Genomic DNA, 23,213 nt, shown 5'->3' on the forward strand with positions numbered 1-23,213 from the left:
TTTTTAAAAATGTATTTTACTGATTTTTTACAGAGAGGAAGAGAGAGGGACAGAGAGCTAGAAACATCGATGAGAGAGAATCATCAATCAGCTGCCTCCTGCACACTCCCCACCGGGGATGTGCCCGCAACCAAGGTACATGCCCTTGACCAGAATCGAACCTGGGATCTTTCAGTTCCCAGGCCAACGCTCTACCACTGAGCCAAACTGGTCTCGGCCACAGGGTGATTCTGAGCATGCGCTTGGCCTGGCCCCCCCACTTCCCCACAAGGCTCAGCCCTGCCCCCTGCCTTCAGACCCCTCCTGGCTTTCCTCTCCTCCCCCCACCCCCCCCAACATAGTGTTAGTGAGAAGTTCCCCTTCTCCTGCACCCTGACCAGCTCTCTTCTCAGCCCCACAGGAGGAGTCAGCCCCCCAGCTGACACTGGGTCTGGAAACAGGTGTGGAGAGGTGACCCAACCCACAGTTTTGGGGGAAAGAGAACCGTTCACGTGGAGGTGGTCGGGAAAGGAGGGCCCACGTGTCCATGTGCTTGTGCACATTAGCCAGATCCCCTCCCTAGGGCCGCTCACCCCCTGGGCCGGGACCCCTAGCACAGGCACAACCCGCAGGGCCTAGCAAAGGGCGCTGAACCCTGGAGCTGGAGCCGCAGACAGGCAGCCACCAGCTGTGGACAAGGAGCTGGGAGGCCAGAACCCAGCTGTGCCCAGCTCAGCAGCTCTGGGGACCACCCCACCACCCTCACTTCCTGAGTGTGTGCGTGTGTGTGTGAATGTGTGTACACAGTGGAGGTGGGGAGCAGCACAAACCACTGAGGAGTGTGTGTGTGTGAGTGTGTGTGTGTGTGGGTGTGTGGTGTGTGTGTGTAGTGTGTGTGAGTGTGTGTGTGTACACAATGGGGTTGGGGAGCAGCACAAACCACTGAGGAGTGTGTGTGTGTGAGTGTGTGTGGGTGTGGGTGTGTGGTGTGTGTGTGAATGTGTGTGGTGTGTTTGTGTGTGTGTGTGTGTGTGTGTGTGTGAATGTGTGTGGTGTGTGTGTGGGGGTGGTGGTGGTGTGTGTGTAGTGTGTGTGTGTGGGGGGGGTGTGGGTGTGTGGTGTGGGTGTGTAGTGTGTGTGTGTGTGTGTGTGTGTGTGAATGTGTGTAGTGTGTGGGTGGGGGTGGTGGTGTGTGTGTAGTGTGTGTGAGTGAGTGTGTGTGTGTGTGTGTGTGTGTGTACACAGTGGGGGTGGGCAGCAGCACAAACCACTGAGGAAACGGGCAGTCAGCAGCTTCTGCCGGAAGGAAGGAGTGGGGGCTGAGAAGGGGAAGGGAGAAAAGGAGGAGCTTCCTGGCCGAGGAGTCACCAAGAGGCCTCCCTCAGCCCCTGGGGAGCCCACTGCGGCCGGACCCAGAGCGGGGCCTGGCCCGCGGAGGGGCTGTGCCTCCCCTCTGGTCCGCTGGGGGCCCGGCGGGGACCCGGCAGAGCAGTCAGGGACAGGCCCGCGGGAAGGGACGGTCCGACCCGAGGCACCGAGGCCGGCGCCCTGCTCCCGGGCCTGGCCGGTGGCAGCGGCCATCCCATCGCCGGGCTGAGCGATCGGCCTCCGCCCCGCCTGCAGGCGGCCATGGGGTGCCCCTTAAGGAAGGCAGTGTGCTGGCACCCGCACCTGCCAGCTCCCTGCTTCTCCCAGGAGAGGAAGAAAAGGCACCGCACCCAGGGCAGGGCCCAGGACACCCCACCCGGCCCCGCTTTTGGGGTGTCACTGACCCTTCTCCGTGTCCAGGGCGGGCTCCCAGGAAGGAGCGTCTGTCCAGAGCTTCAGCTTCCCGGGCCGGACGAGCCCTGGGCGGCCCTTCTGCAGGGAGCCCTGTCTTCTCAGAACCCACCTGCTGCTCTGCCCGGCCCTGCTGGGCATCAGCTGGCGGGAAGCGGGAATCCGACCCCTGGCGCTGGGCCTGGTCGCCATGGCAGCGGCGGATTTATTACCGGGGCCTCCACCCAGCTTGGCGGACTTAGGACTTGAAGCTGGGAGGAAGGAAACCCAGAAAGCAGTCCCGGGAGCAGGCAGCTCGGGGGTGCAGCGGAGGCCGAGATGGTAAGGGAGGGTCTGTGCCACCTGCCGGGCTTGGGGCGGGGGGCAGGGAGGGGATGGGGCGGGGAACGGCGGGGGGAGAGTTCCGCAGCCCCTCCTGACTGTCCTCTGTCTGCTGCAGGCCAAGTTTCTTTCCCAGGACCAAATTAATGGTAGGTTGGGTTTGCCCCTTCATTAGCAACTCACAGCGAAATGTGTGTCTCATTAAGCAATTTGCTCTGCTCCGCATTTGTTGGTGGGGAAAGGTGCCAGGGGTGGGGGGCGGGGTGGGGATGTGGGCCCACCCACAGGCAAGAGGCCAGGAGACCGCTGTTGGGTGGGGTGGGGGTGGGGGTGGGGGTGGGGTGGAGTATGCTCACAGGTAGGAAGGCGGCTGCTGTGTCTGTCAGGGTGAGTTACGAGGCGGGCAGGGGAGGAGAGGGCCGGAGAGAGACACACAGCGAAGTGGCTGGGGCCGAGGGAGGGCCGGACAAGAGGAGGGCTTTGACCTTGGCTGAGGCTGAGCAAAGAGACCAGGTCTGCACCCCCACAGGGCACCCTTCTCTCTGGACCTCAGTCTCCCCACCTATAAGGTGTGAGGTCAGCCTAGGTGGTCTCTGAGGCCCCTCCACACTGACATCAAGCCTAGGTTTGGTGTGTGGAGGGAGCACTTTATCCCCGAGTCCCCGGGCAGGCGTCAGTCCCCGCCAGGCCGAGGAAGGAGCTGGGTTTCACAGAGCGCAGGGCCCACGCCAGACCAGGGCGGCCGCAGAGCTCGGGGCGGGGGCTGTGGGCCCCGGTGGGCTGAGGTTACCTGGAAAGGGATTCCAGAGTTCTGAGCACCCGGAGCTTGGTCTGGAGGAAGAGGGGTGGGTAAAGGGGCTGCAGGCTCCAGGTGGGCACCTCCCCACAGACCTCCTCTCAGTCTCACCCCAAGAGGAGGCCCGGATCAAGGAGTTCTAAAGCAGGAGGCCCAGGCAGGGCCCGTGTCCCCCACCCGCCTCTGGTTCTGAGGCTCACGGGCCCTCCCTCCGGGGCCTCGGAAGTTCCGGAAGGAAAGGCAAACTTCCCTCCGCCTCCCAGGGTTTGACACCAGAAAGTGGCCACTACTGTTTAATGAGTGAGTGACAGGCTGGGCAGAGGCAGCCTGCTGCAGTGGGAAGAACAGGAACCACCTCTGAGCCTCAGTTTTCTCACCTGCGAAGTGGGGGTGATGACACCACACCAGGCTGCTGTGAGCGACGGAGAGGATAGTGTCAGTCATGCCCCTGCCCCTAGGCCGGGTGCAGCCAGGGTGGCACCCAGACCCGAGCTGGGGCCAGCTTGCTGCAGCCAGCAGGAGCTTTAGAAATGTTGTGAGCTTGTTGTTAAAATCAGCCATTATTAAATAATGTAAGATCAAACAACGTTCCAACCCCTGCGTTCATGAAAACAAAACAAAAAAGCCTTAAAGATGGCCCTCTTGCAGTCAGCAGAGCTGAAGAGTTGAAGGAGGTTTGAGTTTAATGAGTGCCATGTGTGTGGGGTAAGCACTGATGCAACAGCAGGTCACTCATCAGACGGAGCAATCACACACTCCCTGGGAGGAGGTGCATCACTGGCATGCCCCTCGCTTCTCAAGTCACAGTCCCCCCCCCCCCCCCCCACCCCCGCCCTCCCTCACCCCACCCCTGCCCCGCCCCCTCCCTCAACCCACCCCTGCCCCGCCCCCCAGGCAGAGGCCCTGGAGTCCCAATCTCTTCGGGAGGGCCTGGGGGTGTTCCTCCGGAGCTGGGAGCTGGGGGCAGAGGGGCTGATCGGGCCCTGATCCGCTGGGCTGTGAGACCGGGCTCCAGAGGCCTCAGCTCCTGAGCCAGTTTCGTCCCCATTAAGGGAGAAAGGGTTGGAAGGGAGCTGCCAGCGGGTTCTCCTCAGAGCTGAGAAGACATTCTGGGCCCCTGTCCCCAGGTCGCTAGGAGCAGACCCAGGGCTGGGGTCAGTGACAGCTTCAGAGTTCAGCCTGGAGGCGGGGTCTGGAGCAGTGGACTCAGAAGTGCCCATAATTGTAGTCATTGTCACCCCACGTGAGAGCCACTGTCTGCCAGGACTTCCCAGGGGGGATTTCTGGTCGTCTCAGTGACCCAGAGGCATTATTGTCTCCCTTTCCCACACAAGTTGTCTTTGCAAAGGTCCCCTGGGTGTCTGGATGCCCTGCGGTGGGCTCCTTCTCTCCCTGGACTGGCCCTAGAGGGCCGGACAGCTTCCCAGTGGTTTGAGTCAGTTGTGGGAGGGAGAAAAGGGGGAGCAGAGGAAGGGGAAGGAGGGAAAGGAAGCGGGGAAGAAAGGAGAGAAAGGGAGCAGGAGGAATGGGAGAAGGCAGGGACAGAATTGACAGATAAAATGCAGGACACTCAGTTTAATTTAAATGTCAGAGAAACAACAAATATTTATTTATTTATTTATTTATTTATTTATTTATTTATTTTTAAGACATTCTTAAGGATAGAGAGATAGAAATATAGATGAAAAAGAACATCAATCAGCTGCCTCCTGCAGGCCCCCTACTGAGGATCAAGCCCACAACCCAGGCATGTGCCCTGAACCAGTGACCCCTTGGTTTATGGGTTGATGCTCAACCACTGAGCAACACCAGCCAGGCAACAAGTATTTTTTGGTTTAAGTGTATCCTGTGCAAAAATTTGAGACATATTTATACTAAAAACTAGTGACCCAGTGCACATTGAAAGGAAATTAATTAGAAGAAATATTTTAATATTGCTATTCACCCTTTCTCTATAATGGAAGTCTCAACCAAATTCACAATCAACAATGACAGATCAAAACACACGTGTGCGATAGGCGCCAGCAAGAGCTTTATATATATATATATATATATATATATATATATATATATATGTATATAAACTTGCTTAATTAGACCTGCTTTCTGACTTAGCTAAAGAGAAGCACCCCAACTTCTCTTTCAGGTCATTGTAAGCAACACAGCAGTAAATATCAACCCAAAGCAGATTATTATTATAGATCACGCAGGGAGATCCAAGGGTAAAATATTTAACTGTATCAGTGTTTGACTATATTCTTTGCAGTGAGAAAACCTGAAGTCATTTTCAAGGCCCATCATTTCTTTTCAGTCGGGTCACATTTCTAAATCTCTATTTTCTGGCTAATGAAAAGAAAACAGGATTCCACCGAGTCCCCCATCCTATCTATTCCAGGACTTCTGTGAGGATCAAATGAGATGAGGCATGGGAAAACACTTCACAGACATTTGGTTAAAGTGTAAAATGTTTCCACCTGGCTATAAAGCAAGTCATGTTCCTGGGCTGAAGAAACTATAAGGAGGCTAGTCACTAGGGAGAGGAAGCTGGAGTTGCTACGTGACGTCATTACCTGGCATCCATAGACAACGTTTCTGGGCTGGGTTGGGCTATGGGACACATTTTGCACCATGGGTCTTGGCAGAGTTGGCTGTGATTTGGTGGGCTATTGCTCCAGGGTGGTGGCGGGGCCTGTGTTGCACTTGGGGGAAGTTGAGTATTGCTTTGTGGGTGCCAGGTCCACAGTGCCATTTTCCTGTAAATGGCCAGTGCATCTCATGGAAGCTCCTGCATTGAACATCTGGCCTTTGGTGGTCAGGTGTATCATAGCAATCATTTGGACGGTTGGATACTTAGCATGTTAGCCTTTTATATATATACTAGAGGCCCAGTGCACGAAATCCATGCATGGATAGGGCCCCTAGGTGTGGCTGCTGATCAGGGATGATTGGGACCTTCCAGCTGCCAGCCAGGGCCTTCCTTTGTTCTGCACCACCCCCATTGTGGTCAGTGCATATCATAGCAAGTGATCGAACTCCTGGTCTCCTGGTTGAACTCTCAAAAGGTCAATTTGCATATTGGGCTTTTATCCTATATAATAAAGAGCTAATATGCTAATTAGGCTGAATAGCAGAATGACTGTCAGATGATCTTCTGGACAACCTTTGGGATGACCTTCCAGCAGAAGCCAGGGTGCGAGGGCTGAGGCAGGTGGGACTGCAAGGGCTGAGTTCCTTGAATGAATTTCGTGCATCAGGCCTCTATAGACAGTAGATATGTTCATTATTTATTGGAAGTTCAATTGAACGTGGCAGTCCTGTATTTTTATTTGTGATGGAAAAAGAAAGGGGAGGAGGGAATAGAGGGTGTGTGTGGGGGGGAGGGGGGATGTGAGTGAAGGAGGGCTCCTGATTCTCCCTCCTGGCTGTGCACAGAGTACAAGGAATGCTTCTCCCTGTATGACAAGCAACAGCGGGGGAAGATAAAAGCCACGGACCTCATAGTGGCGATGAGGTGCCTGGGGGCCAGCCCTACACCAGGGGAGGTGCAGCGGCACCTGCAGACTCACAAGATAGGTGAGTGGGCTGGGCTGGGCTGGCCTGGGGGGTGGGCCTTGAGCCCGGCAGCTGTGGTCCTTGGGAAGAGCCCGCAGTGGGTACAGGTGGTGGATGTGAAGACAGGTCAGAGGTTAGGCATGCTGGTGGTAGTCAGAGGTCTCCAGCCGGGAGCTGTGGAGGCATTTGGCCAGGTGTGCTGTGCATCACTCAGGGTCCCTGAATCCTCACAGCAGTGGTGACACCTCACTCACAGAGCGCCCTGGGACCAAGGTTCCAAACTCTGCAGTCAAGAAAGTGTAACAGTGACCCCCAAATGGCTTCGCCAGAACAGTTTCCCTTTCTGAGTACGTGTCATGTGCTTAGTGCAAACCACCCGGTGGAGAAGGCGCTGTTTTACAGGTAAAGACTAGGGTTCAGAATCAGAGTTGGAGCCCAATTCTTTTGATTTCCAACATGTGTATATGTGTGTGTGTATAATTTTTTTATTTTATTGATTTCTTACAGAGAGGAAGGGAGAGGGATAGAGACTTAGAAACATTGATGAGAGAGAAATATCGACCAGCTGCCTCCTGCACTCCTCCTACTGGGGATGTGCTGCAACCAAGATACATGCCCTTGACAGGAATCGAACCTGGGACCTTTCAATCCAAAGGCCAATGCTCTATCCACTGAGCTACATCAGTTAGGACCTGACTGACCTTCTAAAAACAATGAGAGGGGAAAAAGTGGAAGAAAACCCAGCCAAGTAGATCTCTAGGCGCTGGGATCATGGATGATTTTCATCCCCTTTATTGTTGTTTCCTGTATTTTAAAAAATATATATTTTATTGATTTTTTACAGAGAGGAAGGGAGAGGGATAGAGAGCTAGAAACATCGATGAGAAAGAGACATCAATCAGCTGCCTCCTGCACACCTCCCACCGGGGATGAGCCCACAACCAATGTACATGCCCTTGACCGGAATCGAACCGGGACTTTTCAGTCCGCAGACCGACGCTCTATCCATGGAGTCAAACCGGTTTCGGCTGTTCCCTGTATTTTTGACAAAGGGAGCATATAGGACTTTTATAACCAGAAACAAACAAGTTGGGTGTTTGTTTTTTTAAAGAAACAAGAGAGTGTCAGAGGCCTCGGCAGCTGGACACTCAGGAAGGAAAGACTGGCCCTGAGAAGGGGAGTGGCCTGGAAAGACCACTCGATCCAGAGCCACCTGGACCTCAGTTTCCCCACCGTCTTCTGGGGTTACCCTAAGGTCCCCTCAGAGCGGAGTGCAGCAGCGCTGGGTGGCCAGGCTGGGCGGCTTCTGCAGGCCGAAAGCCCAGGGACAGGCGCTCAGTGACCGCCGAGGGGTGGCGGTTTCCTTTGGTTACCGTCTCCAGACAGGAAGCTGTGGTCAGGGGAAGTTCCAGTTTCCTGCCATCGTACCCGGGCCAGGCCAGGGCCGAGGCCCCCACACATGCCCAGAGGAGGGGCCTGGGCTGGGGAGCTGGGTGGTTGCAGGGAGGGGAAAAGCAAGCAACCAGCCCAGGTGGGACTGGGCCTGAGGCCCGGTGGGGTCCCCGTCCCTCCCTGTGGGGTCAGGGGTGGCTGCTGAGGGGTGGACGGAGATGTATGGCCTCCGGTGCAGGGCGCCAGAGCAGCTCCGGAAGGGAGCAGCGGCGGGGGCGCTCCGGGAGGCACTGCCCCTCGCAGCTCCTGCCTCCTCGGGGGGCAGCGTGGGGAGATGACACCCACCGGCCCTGAGCGATGCTGGGAGGGGGCCCGGAGGCAGATCTGAGGTGGGACCTGGGGAGAGGGCTGATCCTCCTCACCGCCACCAGCAGGGCCTTCCTGAGCCCCGCGGCCCCGGAGCCGGCCGCGCGCGCTGGGCAGGAGGCGGGCGGGGAGCCTTTCCCTCTGGCTCACTCTGCTGTGTTTGGGGTTTCCTAGACAAAAACGGGGAGCTGGATTTCTCCACTTTCCTGACCATGATGCACATGCAAATCAAACAAGAGGACCCAAAGAAAGAGATTCTCTTGGCCATGCTGATGGCGGACAAGGAGAAGAAGGGCTACATCATGGCGTCGGAGCTGCGGTCCAAACTCACGAAGCTGGGGGAGAAGCTCACCCACAAGGAAGGTAACGGCCTGTCCCTCTTTCCCTGCAGCAGGAGGGGACTGGGGGCCCAATCCACGGCCCCGGGACGGTGCGGACACCCCGCTTCATGCCCGCCCCCTGAGGCTGCGACTGGGGGGCCAGAAGGGTGAGCTCTGGGCTGGAGTCCGAGGAAGAGCCAGGACCGGGGGAGTGGGAGCAATCGGACAGGGCGAAGAGATGGCCTGGGAAACGCAGTGGGAGCTCCTTGGGCCTCGCCCTGAATGTAAGCTTTCACCGTGGGCCTTTATTTAGAGCTACGACACCCCTGGGAACACTAGTGACCCCCCCCCCCCCCCCCCACACACACACACACAGACACAGGTGAACTGAGTGGCTTGCGGTAGCAGAGCTGGGAGTTGCACGTAGGTCACAGACACTCCTCCGCCCTCTTCTACTGCCCCCCTCCCCTTCCTCCCCCTTCCCCTCCCTTCCCCACCCTCCCCTATCTCCCCACCCTCTGCCCATCTCAGGCTCTTCTTCGCACAGCTGTTTTCTGAAGTTGCTGCTCTTGCCAGGTGTCCAAACTGAGATGCTACTTAAAATATAAATATATATATATATATATATATATATATATATATATATATATATATATATATATATATTTTTTTTTTTTTTTAAATTTCAGAGAAAGGAAGGAAGAGAAAGACAGAAACATCAGTGATGGCCCTAGATGGTTGGCTCAGTGGATTAGAGTGTCTGCGGACTGAAAGGTCCTAGGTTCGATTCCTCTCTCTCTCTCTTTCCCTCTCCCTTCCACTCTGAAATATATTTTAAAAAAGAATGAAAGGAAGGAAGGAAGGAAGAAAGAAAGATCAACTGTGAGAGCAAATCATTGATTGGCTGCCTCCTGCATGCCCCACACAAGGGATCAAGCCAGCAACCTAGGCATGTGCCCTGACCAGGAATCGAACTATGACCTCCTGGTTCATAGGTTGATGCTAACCACTGAGCCACGCTGGCTGGGCCTGAGATGCTGCTTTGTTCCCTCTCCTCATGACGCCACCAGCTCTAACAGCTTTTCCCAATGACTGCTGGCCACAGGGCCCATGAGAGGCCCTTGCCTCGGACCCCCCGCAGCCCAGTGTGCCTTCCTGCCTCAAGCAGGTCACGGGGCCGGGTCTTCTGGGAAATCCCTTCGCATGTGGTTAACGGCGACCCCAATCCTGGGCCATTTGCCTGCCCGCTGGCCCCTGGGTCCGACCACAGCTGCCATTTAGAGTCACCACCCAGAGTCCACACCACCAGCCCCGGAGGCTGGGATTTCTCCTCATGCTGCTGGGACAGTGGGTGGAGGAAACAGGCCTCAGTAATGTGGGGCCTTGGGTTAAATCACAGCAAACCAGGAGGGGTTGCAGGTTGTGGTTGGAATTAGATTTGAATCCTGGCTCCTGCTCATCCTGGAGGACCTCAGACTTCCTTCTTTCTTTCTTCCTTCCTTCCTTCCTTCCTTCCTTCCTTCCTTCCTTCCTTCCTTCCTTCCTTCCTTCCTCCCTCCCTCCCTCCCTCTCTCTCTCTCTCTCTCTCTCTCTCTCTCTCTTTCTTTTTTTTTTTTTTTTTTTTTTTTTTACGTTTTATTGATTTCAGAGAGGAAGGGAGAGGGAGAGATATAAATATCAATGATGAGCCGAAACCGGTTTGGCTCAGTGGATAGAACGTCAGCCTTCCGGACTGAAAGGTCCAGGGTTCGATTCTGGTCAAGGGCATGAACCTTGGTTGCGGGCACATCCCCAGTAGGGGGTGTGCAAGAGGCAGCTGATTGATGTCTCTCATCGATGTTCCTAACTCTCTCTCTCTCTTCCTCTCTGTAAAAAAAAATAAATAAAATATATTTTAAAAATAAAAAATCAATGATGAAAGAGAATACTTGATTGTTGCCTCTGGCATGCCCCCCCCCCCCCCCCCACTGGGGATTGAGCCTGCAATCCAGGCATGTGCCCTGACCAGGACTCCAACCATGACCTCCTGGTTCATAGATCAAACATCAACTTCTGAGCCACACTGGCTGGGCCTCCGACAGGTTCCTTAACCTCACTCACCCTCCTCAGCTTCCTTGTTGGGAAATGAGGTTCCAATAGGCAATCCCTCAGGTCCCCCAAGGGCTAACATTCTATAAAGTGGACCAAGGCTCAGCACACGGCATTTACACACCGTGACAGGAGCAGACTCCTCCAGGCTGGCGCTGTCCCGCCTTTCACTGTCACTGCCGCTGTTCTAACCGAGCGGGGGGACCAGGGGCCGCCCTCCCTCCCAGGCTCGCAGGACTCCTCTCGGCCTGTGAGGTGCCAGGAGGAGGGCTAGCAGAGAGGGCCAGCGGGGCTTCCTTCTTATGGTTCACGATCCCTGTCTCAAGTCATAGCCCGGGCCCCAAACTCATCCACGTCCCTCACTCGTTCAACCAGTCAAGAAACCTTTTAAGGAAAATGGCAGTGTGTTCCTGACAAGCTGTGAGACCGGTTTCCCTTCGTTTGGCTGAGGGAGACAGGGAAAATGGTCCTAGAAGTAGAACCTTGAACTCTAGGTGATTGAAAGGAAATCCATCTTACGAAGGAGCATCCTTGGAGCAGCTGAAGGCTGTCAGGGAGGGCTCCTTTTTAAGCCTGGGATAGGCTGGGGCCGGCATTCTGGTTCTTTCTGGGTTCACCGTGAATGGCAAACCACCCGACAGGCAGACCCAGCGCCTGGCTATCCGCTGAGGCCCCTTCTCTGGACCGGAGGCTGCTCAGTGGTTGGCTCTGGACTGGAGGCTGTTCAGTGGTGGCTCTGAGCTGGTGTCGGACCTGTCCACTGGGATGGTTGGAACCATGAAGATAACTTAGCATTCTCCACATTCTAAAAATACCCGGCACCACAGGCGGCTTGGGCGTGGAGCACAGTAATTACGTTCTGGAGGGGGCTGCCAAGCAGAGAATCAGGATGTTTTCTAACTGCCGGGCATTACTGTCGGGAGGTCTAGGGCTGAGGAAGCTGACACAGGGCAGGGAGGCAGTTTTTGCAAGAAGGTCAGGATTTTTCAAAGCGCCAACGGTAGATTGGCTCTGAGAGGCTCTGTGGAGACAATTTAAAGAATGTCCATGTGCCTTCTCAGGCGGCCCTCTTCATATAAACTGAAATGGCCCTTCTTTTTTTTAAAAAAAATATGAATGCTTCACCAATTCGTGTGTCATCCTTGTGCAGGGGCCATGCTAATCTCTGCGTCGCTCCAGTTTTAGTATACGTGCTGCCAAAGCGAGCACCAAAATGGTCCTTCTTGCCGAGATCTGGGACAAACTAGTATTTTGTGCCAGGAATCCAGAACCAGAAGAAACAAGTAAACAAAGCGATATTTTTGGAGCAGCATCATAGAGGGCAATGGCAGGTTTTTTGTTTTTTAAAAAAATATATATTTTATTGATTTTTTATAGAGAGGAAGGGAGAGGGATAGAGAGCTAGAAACATCAAAGAGAGAGAAATATCGACCAGCTGCCCCCTGGACACCCTCTATTGGGGATGTGCCTGCAACCAATGTACATGCCCTTGACCAGAATCGAACCTGGGACCTTTCAGTCCACAGACCAACACTCTATCCACTGAGCCAAACCGGTTTTGGCAGCAATGGCAGTTGTGTACCCTTTCAGCTTTAGACACAGTTGAGTTTATTTTCTCTCCAAGTATCCCTATCCCCCAAACACAGACTTTTAAAAAGAGGTGAGGGTGGCGACACCACTTGTCACCAAGTCCTCTCTTGGGGTGGGGCGTGCCCATTTGGAAGGGAAGGCAGGCAGGCCAGGCAGGCCAAAGCCCGGCCATGGTGGCCCAGGATGGAGCTGCCGAGGGGGCCCGATCAGCTGGGAAGCTGGAGGGTGAGCTGTGGGAGGCCAAACCCATGCCAAAGATTTCTGGAACTTCAGGTACCAGAAATATAGGGCGTTTTCTTTCAAAACTGACAAAATTGGCTTCAGTGAAATCCGATGAACTCAGAGTGGTATCCGTGGTCTCAGGTTGGGGGTGGCTTGTTCTGGTCTGTTGGCTGTCTGATTCTTGGTCTATGTGAACAGTCAACTGGACACTCAGGGAACACCTCTGGGGAGCCCCAACACCCAAGAACTCGATGCCCTGTACCATAGCAGCAAAGCTGAATTGAAAAATTAATGTGATTTATTGCAGTGGATGATCTTTTCAGAGAAGCAAATATAGACCCAAACGGCAAAGTGAAGTATGATGAATTTATCCAGAAGATCGCCATTCCTGTGCCCGACTACTGAATGGAGAGGATGCAAGAGAGCCTCCCCTGGGCCTGAAAACCAGCGGATGGAATTTTAACAAGAAAAGTGTTCCTTTCACTCTAGGGAGACAGCACAGCGGCATGGCGCTCTCCGACGGTAGCAGAGGATAACGTAGCAATGAAAATAAATGATTTCGGCTATGGTATCAGCATGTCCTTAATAGAAGATAGTTAATTTTTTAAATTAATTTATTTTATTGATTATGGTCTCACATAATTGTCCTTATCCCCCCCATTCCCATCCCAAACCCCTCCCTACATATGCCTCCACCCCCCTGTTTTCCATGGCCACTGGCTAGGCCCAGATGCATGCACACAAGTCCTTTGGTTGATCTCTTCCGCTTACCCCCACCCACCCCTAATAATTTTAATAACTGCCATTTGTTTAGCCCTTTACAGCTTGGAAAGAGCCTCTGGTTTGGAGATGGGCCTGGGTTCCAGTCCTGACTCTGCCATTCCCCAGCTGTCTGACTTTGGGCCAAGCATTTCACAGCTCAGAGCCTTAGAATCTTCACTAACGTTAGATTCCTTTTTTTTTCTTTTAAATATATTTTTATTGATTTCAGAGAGGAAGGGAGAGGTAGAGAGAGATAGAAACATCAATGATGAGAGAGAATCATTGATCGGCTGCCTCCTGCACATCCCTACTCGGGATCAAGCCCCTGGGCATGTGCCCTGACCAGGAATTGAACCATGACCTCCTAATTCATAGGTTGATGCTCAACCACTGAGTCACGCCAGCCAAGCAGATTCCTCATTCTTACCTCATGGAGCCTGCTAAGGATGGTCTGAGTTAATGACTTGAAAATGTCTTTGCAAACTGGAGAGCTCTGTGCCATTCTGAGTTTCCATGGTAGTGTTTCTGCGAAGGGCAATCAACCAAAAGGCTGCATTCTATATCTGGGTGCTGGAACCATCTTCCACATTTCTAAGACAAAGCCAGTGCCGGCTGAGAAATAGCAACAAGCAGAGCTAAAACAAACAAACAAACAAACGATGGCAATATTTCTTGCAGTAGCACAGGGCCACTTACAGATTCTCATTCCCATCTCCTCACACAGTGACACCATCCAGATTCATTCACAGACACAGAGTCCAGGGTGGGGACCAGGTAAAACAAGGCAGCCTCCGCTCAACAGTGGGCAGAAGGATCTGACTTTCCGCACCAGAGGAAACCAATGTGACCCAGGCCTCGCAGAACTGGGAAAGCCTTTTTTCTTCTCTTAAATATATGTGCTAAAGAAGTTGTTTCTTTTTATAAAAATGTATTTTTATTTCAGAGAGAAAGGGAGAGGGAGAGATAGAAACATCAATGATGAGAATCACTGATCAGCTGCCGCCTGCATGCCCTCTACTGGGGATAGAACCCACAACCTGGGCATGTGCCCTTGACCAGAATCGAACTCGGGACCCTTCAGTCCACGGGCTGAGGCTCTATCCACTGAGCCTCACTATGGTGGAAAGCCCTTTCTGATGCTCCTGTCAGAATGTCCAGCTCCCCCAGCCTGTGATCAGAGAGGTTCACAAGAATGGGATGGGTCTGCTCACGTGGGTCAAATTGATCATGGCTCCAAGCCATTTCCCATGACTAATGGGAAGTAATAAGGGGATGTAACGGGCCATTGCCATGATACAGCAAGAGCCTTAGCAGTAGGGGTACTGGTCCTGCCGGGTCAATTAGCTGAGTTTTGCAGCCAGGAGGCGCCGGCTGGTGGCGTGTGTGTGCTCATCCAATTTGTGGATCCAGTGGTGTCAGCCCTGCCCTAAAAAGGGTTGGAGTCCCACACTGGCATGTTGGGGGTAGCGTTCTAAGTACAGAGATTTTCGTCCTTATATGTATCAAAACTGGGCTCTCTGGGCTGTGGCTTTGTCTAACGGTGCTCAGTGGCGAAAGCAAAAGAAAACCAAACCGAGGGAGATGTCTTCTGGGAGGCTATTCAAGGCACAAACACAAGGGCCAGCCACCAGGGAAACGGCAGGGGACCCGTCCGTTTTAGTGCAATGATCTCACCACAGAGTGACTGCCAACGAGAGTAGGAATTCCTAGAAGCTGTAGAGAAGGGTTCTGAGGAGGGCGACAGGAAGGGGCCCAGACAACCAAGTAGGTGAAGCTGATTGTCTAGCTGGGAGCGCAGGCTCACCCTGTGCCGGAGCAGAACCAGGCTTTGTGGGGTGTCAGGGTGTACCATTTGGCAGCCTTCTTTAAGAATATAAAAATAGAAACAGGGGCGTGGCAGCACTGCTCCCAGGGCCCAGCGAGGGCCAGGTGCAGAAACCTCGTTACCATCGTGGTAGGTCCCCGAGGGCTGGCTAGGTGCTGCTAACCAGCAACGTGGAGAACTGCTTTATTTCACTTCCAGCCACGGAGCAAGGGCCTTCGCCCACATCTCCTGTGAACTCATCTTGGACGTTAGGAAGCAAATCCTGCACAGCCAACCTGGAATACCAAGGATTAGACAGTAGACACCTGAGGTTTAGATGAAATCGGGCAAGGAAGTCCCGAGCTCTAAGTGAGGGTACTTTACCTTAAAGCCTTTTGTCCGATAAATGAAATGGCCTCAGTATGTTTTTTTAAAGAGAAACATCCATCAGTTGCCCCCCCTCACACTCTTGACCAGGGATCCAACCCTCAACACAGGTATGTGCCTGACCAGAATTGGAACCCACCACCTTTTGATGTACGGGATGACACTTGCATCAACTCAGCAACCCAGCCAGGGCCCAAGTATGGTTTAAAGTAACTTTTCATCTGATTTGCCTAACAGGAATCTCTGAGGTGTAGCTTCCCCAAACACACTAGGTGCTGAGAAATGCTCATTAGAACCTGGGTTCAGCGCCACTGACCAGTGCCCCTAATTAAGGGTCTTCAGTGGCTGGGGTCCTAAAGTCCCGTGAGGCCTCTCTGATCTAAACCTCTATTCCAGAAACGGATTTTACACCACCCCATGTCCAGGCTTTATGCTCATTCCTGGAATTTCAGTTGGTTTATCTAGCACAGAGTATTGTCTACAAAAAAAAAAAAAAGAAAAAGAAAAAAAGAAGAAAAAAAAAAGGCAACTGTAGCTTTTAGCTCTCAAATTGCAGATTATTAAACAGGTTTAAAACAAAACATGCTGCGGTTCATTACAAAGCCAACCATATTTCAATAAGGGGAATGATGACTGTACATTCATTACTTACCTCAAAGCATGTTACTAAAGAATTACCCGTCATGCTTTGAAATCTCTGGATGAAAGGTGCTTTGGAAGCACAAAGCATATGGCCTTTCTCTTAAGACTGTCCCCTTGCACACCCAGCAGTGTATTTTACAGAAGACAAATTAACTGAAGGCTTTTCTTTTATTACATCTAAAGAGCTCTACATAAACAGGTAACATTCAATAGGTAAACAAATTTTTTTCCAATGCATGTAATAAATATCTTCACTTGGTACTTTTATACAAACTGACATTGGTTTACTATACATTTTTAAAAGCCATTTTACTGGTTTGGCATGCGGTATGGAAATTCTAAGAGAGAAAGTCTTAAGGCAATGAATCACAGATTTAAGTTTATGGAATTTATGATAACTTTTATATAAATGTTTATATACATTTCCCCTTTGTTAATTAAACAATTAACAGCAGCACACTCTGGGACCACCAGCTAATCTCCCTCCCTCTTGCTGAAATCTAAGCTTTGTGGTTTTGTGTTGGTTTATTTTTAATTATAAAACAAAATTCAACATATATTGATAAAACAAAACTCTTACTAAAATAATTTCAAATGTGCTCTAAAAGTCCTGAAGATCTTAAAGTGTTTTATGTACTAAAAACTGGAATTATTTAAAAATGTTCAATATTAGAAATTAAAATTGGGATGTTTTCATTCAGCTTCAAACATTTGACTCAAAGCAGAATTTGCCAAGGTATCCCATTTTTCAGAAGCTTGAGTGAATCTTTCCTAAGTTGCTAATGATACAGAATTGTGATAATGTCTAAATTAATATAGAAAAAAACTTAATGTTCAAAATAAATTAGTCAACCAAGTGTGGCATGGTTAAACTTCAGATTGCTTTAAAAAGGTGTCCAATAATGCCCACAAAATAACTAAAAAGCCACTTCAATCCTGTTAGTCAAACAGCTATTTTACCAAATATGTGTGATACACACACATACAATACTATACAGAAACGCAAACATATGCACACCTATTATGAAAGACCAAGGCAAGGGAGATGGTGACAACTTGCCTAAAGATTCTGAGAATCACTAATTCTCCATACGTGGAGGAGTGGGCGGGCTAAGGAATAAAGAGATGAAATGACTATATACTTAAAAAAAAACTTAAAAGATACAGTGCATGGCTCTACTAATAATTACTACAGATCATGAAATTCTAATATTGGCCATGAGACCAACAAAGTAATAGCTACTACTAACACCAACATTTTGAAAAGTCAGCAACTGAAGGGAATAGACTCCTTCTAGTAGAATGAACTAAAATAAAGAGACAATGAATGGTTTCTCCTGCAGAGACATGACCAAAGCCACTAACTAGACAGACATTTACTTCTCCTATCACCCATTCTTCCCGTGGGGTGGCTAAATGCAGGACACGGAGGGGAAATCAACCCTCTCTAAAACTGGCTGAAGAAAGTCAAGGGACAGGTTTCCAACTGGATCATTCAGAGTTTGTAATTCAGCATCATACAAAGTTACTGATGAGAATTTTGAGACCACTAACATCAATGACAGAAAAAACCAAAAACGTAGAAAACTATTAATTTTATCTTATATAGTTGAATAGAAATGTTTCTTATTGCAATGTGAAAAAGCAACTCCCCATAATTTTAAGTAATTTGTATCCCAATCTCAATTTAGACAAATTATACTATTAGGTATTAGCCTAAGTTAATATGGTAATGAGAGTTCTTAAAGTATTTACTCACCATAACACCAGATTCATTTTAAAATTTAACTACTTCCTGCTTTAACCAACAAATCTTTTTTTTTTTATTGCAAATTGTTTAGTGACTAACTCAGCCATGTATGTGTGGAATATACATGCCTTGGGGAAGACTATATTTGTCACTCACACACACTTGTCTATAAATACATATATACACACACACATATACATATCAACATTAACTTGTTTTTCAAAATTCAAGTCAACAATTTAGTGGCAGAGAGATGCTGTAAGAAACATATTATTTTTAGATGCCACAGTCATGTGAGCAGTAATCTTATCATACAACCAAAGATAACCACCATATTGAAGTCTATCTGGAACACAGGAGGTCGTTTTGCAAGGTTTAAAACAACGTTACACACAAAGGTGGCGGGCCCTTCATCAGCTCTGAGAACTAACAGTTGTGATACGAGATCCAGTCCGGAAAACTGGTCATTGTGATGCCCCTTCCTGATCTGTTCTGTTTAACCTGCTAGACCTCTCATCAGCTAAAAATCTTTCCCAGACTCCGTTATCACCTGAAAAAGGTATAACCTTCTCTGAGGCGGATGGTGGAACACAAGTAGAACTTTTCCTTCCCTCCAGCTCTCACTCATCTCCTGAAAACAGTTGTCGATATTTACATGTTGCATTATTAATAAGAATAGACTGATCCATGAATTCTAAAAACAAAAACACATACCTGACTTTCCTATGCCATGTTTGTCTTTTAAAAGGTGGAAAACAAACAAGATAGCTAAGCAACTGAGCACACTCAGAGCCAAAGAATAAAATGACTAAGAATCAAACCCATTTTGAATTTCAGCTGTTGATCAGATAGCAGGTTTCTACAGATTGACACGTATGGTGCATTGTATTGTCTGAAGAGAATATACTTTTAGGATAATTGACTTTCTTCTTTTTCTGGGGGGAGGTAATGCAACCTTATCTCTCTGTCAGCTGCACAAGAAACACAACAGGGCTGTCTAAGCTATTTTTACTTCCTACTTTGGTATGCAGATCTTACAAGAAGTCGTTACCCTGTGGCTAAAAAAGTAGGTGTTCACAGACTTTGTTTAAGTGCATAATACTGGCAATCCAAATTTAGAGTAAAGAGCTAGACTAAAGCATATTATTCACAGGTCTGCTAAGCCTACCCCTTTACCCAGACAGCTTTACTCCAGCCTCTAAAAACATATTCTCAGGGGTATCTAGCAAATAAGGGGGAATCTGTGATATGGAGAACATGCAATTGGAATAGTCAATAAAGATGCTCCTACGTGAGTTCAAGAACTTCAAAGCAGTTTGAAAGAAGCAGGCAACTGATTATCAACTGAATACAAACTCGGGAAGAGAAGGAACGGTGATGACAGAAAAACGCAGACGCACACACTGGAAACACACATTCATGAGCTATGTCCTGAAAATACACAGGGAATGCAGTGGGACAGATGAGATTTATAACTTAAGGCTGGATAAAATGTGCACACACGAACAAAACTCAAGTCTGTCATTTTTAGAAAATGGAAATTAAAACTATGCCCCCAGCTCCCTCCCCACAACGAAGAAAAGCCCACAATTTAAAACTTCATACATGCAATTCCTTTTGTTATTGCAAATAAAATAATGCCATTGAAGTAAAATAACACCAAAACCATAGGACAAATGATGGAAAAAAAAAACAAAACAAAAAACAAACTTCAGAATCCAGAAAATTGAACTGAAGGTGTTTTGTGGGTACTTGTTATTTTTTTCTTTTTTTCCTTTTCTTTCCTTTTTTTGGTTTATTTTTACAAGTGTTATATCAGACAGGCAGTCTTAGATTTATATACAAAAGTAAAACTGAAAATATAGTTTTGTTCTCTGTACATTTCTTTTAATTTTTTTCCCTAAAAAAAGGAAAAAAACACACGCTTGTGTACTTTTCTAAACAGAGTAAGGTAAAACATAGCACAAAGTTCTCTCCTTTCTGCCAAGTTCACTTAATCTGGGGTGGGGATGAGAGCAGCAGGGGCAAGGAACTCAGTCCAATGAAATAATGTCTGGTATGATGCCAAAGATGGACGCTGTGTCCGTGCTGCTCCTGTTGGTGACCGTGTGGCTGTGGCTCTCCCTCAGGCTGTTGGAGGACACAAGGCTGCTGTTACTGCCACTGCTGCTTCCATTGGTGGTTGGCAGAGAAGTACTGCCTCCTGCACTCAAATGATCAAGAAACATCTGGGACGAGGTATATGGAAAAAACCGAGAAGAATGTAAGAGGTCTTGATCATCCGAAACTGCCGCCGCTGCAGCGGCCAGGAGGGAGGTGTTATAATGCTAGGGAGGGGAGAAAGGACAAAACAAATGTTAATTAGACTTACACATTCATAAGCTTTCTCTCGGCAGAACAAAGTCCTAACTTTAATATATTCTGAGGACCTGGGTTTTTTTTTTGAAGTATTTATTAAAACATTTTGCAAAATCACACTGGGGCGGTGGGGGCTTGCCCAGGGCGGGAATGCTGTGGGAAGGTGTCAATTGGGGAAAAATGGGACATATGCAAAACTTTAGACAAAAATAAAAACAAAAACCATTCTGTAAAATCAAATGGCCTTATGAAATGATCAAATTATTGATCCTGAGACATTTTTTTTTATCTGAAACAGAAAAAAAAATTATTTTTGTTTTAATTTGTATTGAAAGCAATTTTCAAAATTGTATTTCCAAACTGGCACACACACAGAAGTAGCAGAAAAGAGAGTCTACCCTATTTTTCTTATGGAGCTAGTTGGCCGGTAAAGCCCAGGCTGGGTGGCTCAATTGGCTGGAGTGTGGTCCTGTACACCAAAAGGTTACCAGTTCAAATCTAGGTCAGGATTCATACCTTGGTGCCTGCTCTAGGCATGTACGAAGTCAAACAATCAATGTTTCTCTGTCACATTGCTGGTTCACTTCCTCTCTCTCCCCCCTCCCTCCCTCTCTTTCTCAAATCAATAAACATGTCCTCAGGTGAGGATTAAAAAAAGTATTAATCAATACGATTCACTCCCGTTGGATGCCGTCCTTTCTACATTCTCAGGCACAGCTGACAATGGGTTCTGATTTAAATTCTTAATTAAAACTTTAACAATACAGTAACAGATATGACTACCGTGAATTTTCTAATAAAATTTATTTTTTTCCTCTTGGCTATATATTATACTTTTCAATGTTAAAATATAGCATTTTCCCCCCATATTACATACCTGATTGTCTAAGAAAGGAAATAAATCTAATCCTGTAAGAGAAAAAAAAAAGTTATTTTAATTATTTTTTTGGGAAAAAAGTTTCCCAAATGCCTCAAAATTAGTTTTAAATGCTAATTCTGACTTAGTTAGAATTTAATTTAAACATGAAGAGTTGGGCTAAATGTTTTACATCCCTCCCTTCTCTAGATTACTGAGCCTGAAGTCCAATTAGGAATGACGTGCCCTCCCAGTGACTCCACTTGTGGGACCTGGACCGCTGCTGCCCTGTCAGACCTCGTATGAACTGACTAGCACTTTCCACCAAATGCTCTCATCGACCCCTCTTCGGTAACTTTTCAAGCTCCTCTAATTTATTCCTCACAAGCACCTCATGAGATATGTAATTACTGCTGCCCTCATGTTTGTGAATGATAAAGTTTGAAGTTAAAAAAGTTAAGCAAGTTGTACACACATTTTCTTTCTCTTTCTTAAGTGTGCTCACTTGACACTATGGAGAGGGAAACTCTGAGGGCAGACTGATTATTGAGGTGGCAGCTATTATAGAGGGTCAGCTCCTATCCCTGGCTGCCACCCTTGCAAACTGCATTCTTGTCTCTATTGCCCGGTGTGTAATGCAAAGAAGAGCAAGTAAACTTGCTCTGTGAGCAAAATGCCTGTATGACATCTAACTTGGGGAAAAGTACAAGCAAAGATAGACACAAATATGACAGTGTAGTCAGTAGGGACCCACCAATTGCCTACCCTAGAACGGATTATAACATGAAGACCTGCATTGGGCTAAGTGAAAAATAGGCTGCAATGTCCAAGAGAATAGCAGCTAATAACATGATATGACTATTTAAATTTACTAATATTAAAGGAAATAAAAAATTCAGTTCCTCAGTCACACTAGCATTCCAAATGCTCACCATGTGGCTAGTAACATTTCCCTCATTGCAGGAAGTTCTATTGGATGGAGCTGAAATAGGGATTGTTTTTTTTCCATTACAGTTACTAAGAAGCCAATCAACTACCTCAGCTCCCAAGAATCCTTGCCAGTGGCCTGAGATTTCTGCTGGGGAGATGTGGAGGGAAATTTCCACTTTGCATTTTGTGGTAAATTTTCTACAATGAGCCTATATGTCTTTTTGTAATAAAAAAGAAAAATGTTCTTAGATTATATGGATAATATACAAGTTATTAAATTATGAAGATATATGAGAATAATAATAATTCTTTTTGGTAATGTAAGGATCATTAACTCAAAATACATTATACAAATAGGTATAATGACATTTCAAACTAGTTTAAAAAAGAATCAGCTCTGATTCTTCTCAGGATAGAGCATCAGCCCAAGGATTGAATGGCCCTGGGTTTGATTCCGGTCAAGGTCATGTACCTAGGTTGCAGGCTTGATTCCTGGCTCTGGTTGGGGTGTGTGCAGGAGGCAACCAATCAATGTCTTTCCCTCACATCGATGTGTCTCTACTCCTCCCCTCCACTCTCTCTTAAAATCAATGAAAAAATAGCCTGGGGTGAGGATTAATAAAAAATAAATAAAACAAAGAAGAGTCAGTTTCACTGGACCAAAAATTAAAACCTTGTAGTATTTCAATTCTGCAATATCTAAAAGATAATATAAAAGTTACCCACAATGCCTCTTGCATCATAACTGGATTCAGGGAACAAAACATAATATTCTATCAAAATTCAAATCAGCATATAAGAAATCACCCAAAAAACAACTGGTAGACTATTTTGAAGTCCACAAAACCTAGAAATCATTGCATTAGTGTTATCACTGGTAGCAAAACTCTGGCTATTGATGAAAGTACAAACAAGAAACTGGATTTGTATTTATTTATGACCAGTTCCATAGGCCCGAACCCATTTTCCCAATCTTTCAATTCTTCCTTAGATTCACCCAGAAGAAGACTATATAAATCAAAGTCATCCAAAATTCTACGTGACAATACAGAATAATTGGTGACTCACCTTGTAAGTCATAAGGCATGGGTGTCATGTGGAAAGAATGCCTGTAGTCTTGGATAAGAGGTGTGTTAATATAGCTTGTGTCTACAGCAGGGAGACTTGGGGTTCGGGACACTGGAGATGCTTGATGTGGAAGACTTAATATGCTAGAAGAAAAAAAGGTTTACACAATTTTCATGAGTCATATTAACTTTTAAGTTTAACAAACAAAGGGGTTTCATCTCATGAGTCCTAACTTTTGTGCTAAGAATAAA

At 48.2% G+C, this 23,213-nt stretch overlaps 2 protein-coding genes and 1 non-coding gene across 12 annotated transcripts in view; 1 reads left to right on the plus strand and 2 right to left on the minus strand.

Moving 5' to 3' along the window:
• The window catches only part of CALML4 (calmodulin like 4), a 27,670-nt gene extending 14,694 nt beyond the window's left edge, over positions 1-12,976 (plus strand). Inside the window, exons 1-5 of one of the 6 annotated variants that reach the window (XM_036437989.2) lie at positions 1,953-2,079; positions 2,198-2,228; positions 6,308-6,448; positions 8,360-8,548; positions 12,713-12,976. In XM_036437989.2, coding sequence (XP_036293882.1) covers positions 2,077-2,079; positions 2,198-2,228; positions 6,308-6,448; positions 8,360-8,548; positions 12,713-12,810 — 462 coding nt within the window. In that variant the 5' untranslated portion in view covers positions 1,953-2,076 and the 3' untranslated portion in view covers positions 12,811-12,976. Of the gene's footprint in view, positions 1-1,949; positions 2,090-2,197; positions 2,229-6,307; positions 6,449-8,359; positions 8,549-12,712 lie in introns of those variants that run through there. The other 5 variants (XM_036437993.2, XM_045581152.1, XM_036437999.2 and 2 more) reach the window with 5 other exon arrangements.
• On the minus strand, positions 11,699-11,802 carry LOC118709970. Its single transcript, XR_004985222.1, has one exon. It is a non-coding gene; the product is annotated as a U6 spliceosomal RNA (small nuclear RNA).
• A 3,173-nt stretch (positions 12,977-16,149) lies between the features above and the next one.
• Positions 16,150-23,213, minus strand: part of PIAS1 (protein inhibitor of activated STAT 1) — a 106,387-nt gene continuing 99,323 nt past the window's right edge. For 4 of the 5 annotated variants that reach the window (XM_036437817.2, XM_045581196.1, XM_036437812.2 and 1 more), the window contains exons 12-14: positions 22,963-23,105; positions 20,986-21,017; positions 16,150-20,077 (exon numbers count right to left, since the gene is read on the minus strand). In XM_036437817.2, the coding sequence (XP_036293710.1) occupies positions 19,784-20,077; positions 20,986-21,017; positions 22,963-23,105 (469 nt within the window). In that variant the 3' untranslated portion in view covers positions 16,150-19,783. The remainder of the gene's footprint in view (positions 20,078-20,985; positions 21,018-22,962; positions 23,106-23,213) is intronic. The other variant, XM_045581201.1, reaches the window with a different exon arrangement.

Source organism: Pipistrellus kuhlii, unplaced genomic scaffold (assembly GCF_014108245.1).
Source record: "Pipistrellus kuhlii isolate mPipKuh1 unplaced genomic scaffold, mPipKuh1.p scaffold_m20_p_1, whole genome shotgun sequence".
In the NCBI taxonomy this organism is placed as follows: domain Eukaryota; kingdom Metazoa; phylum Chordata; class Mammalia; order Chiroptera; family Vespertilionidae; genus Pipistrellus; species Pipistrellus kuhlii.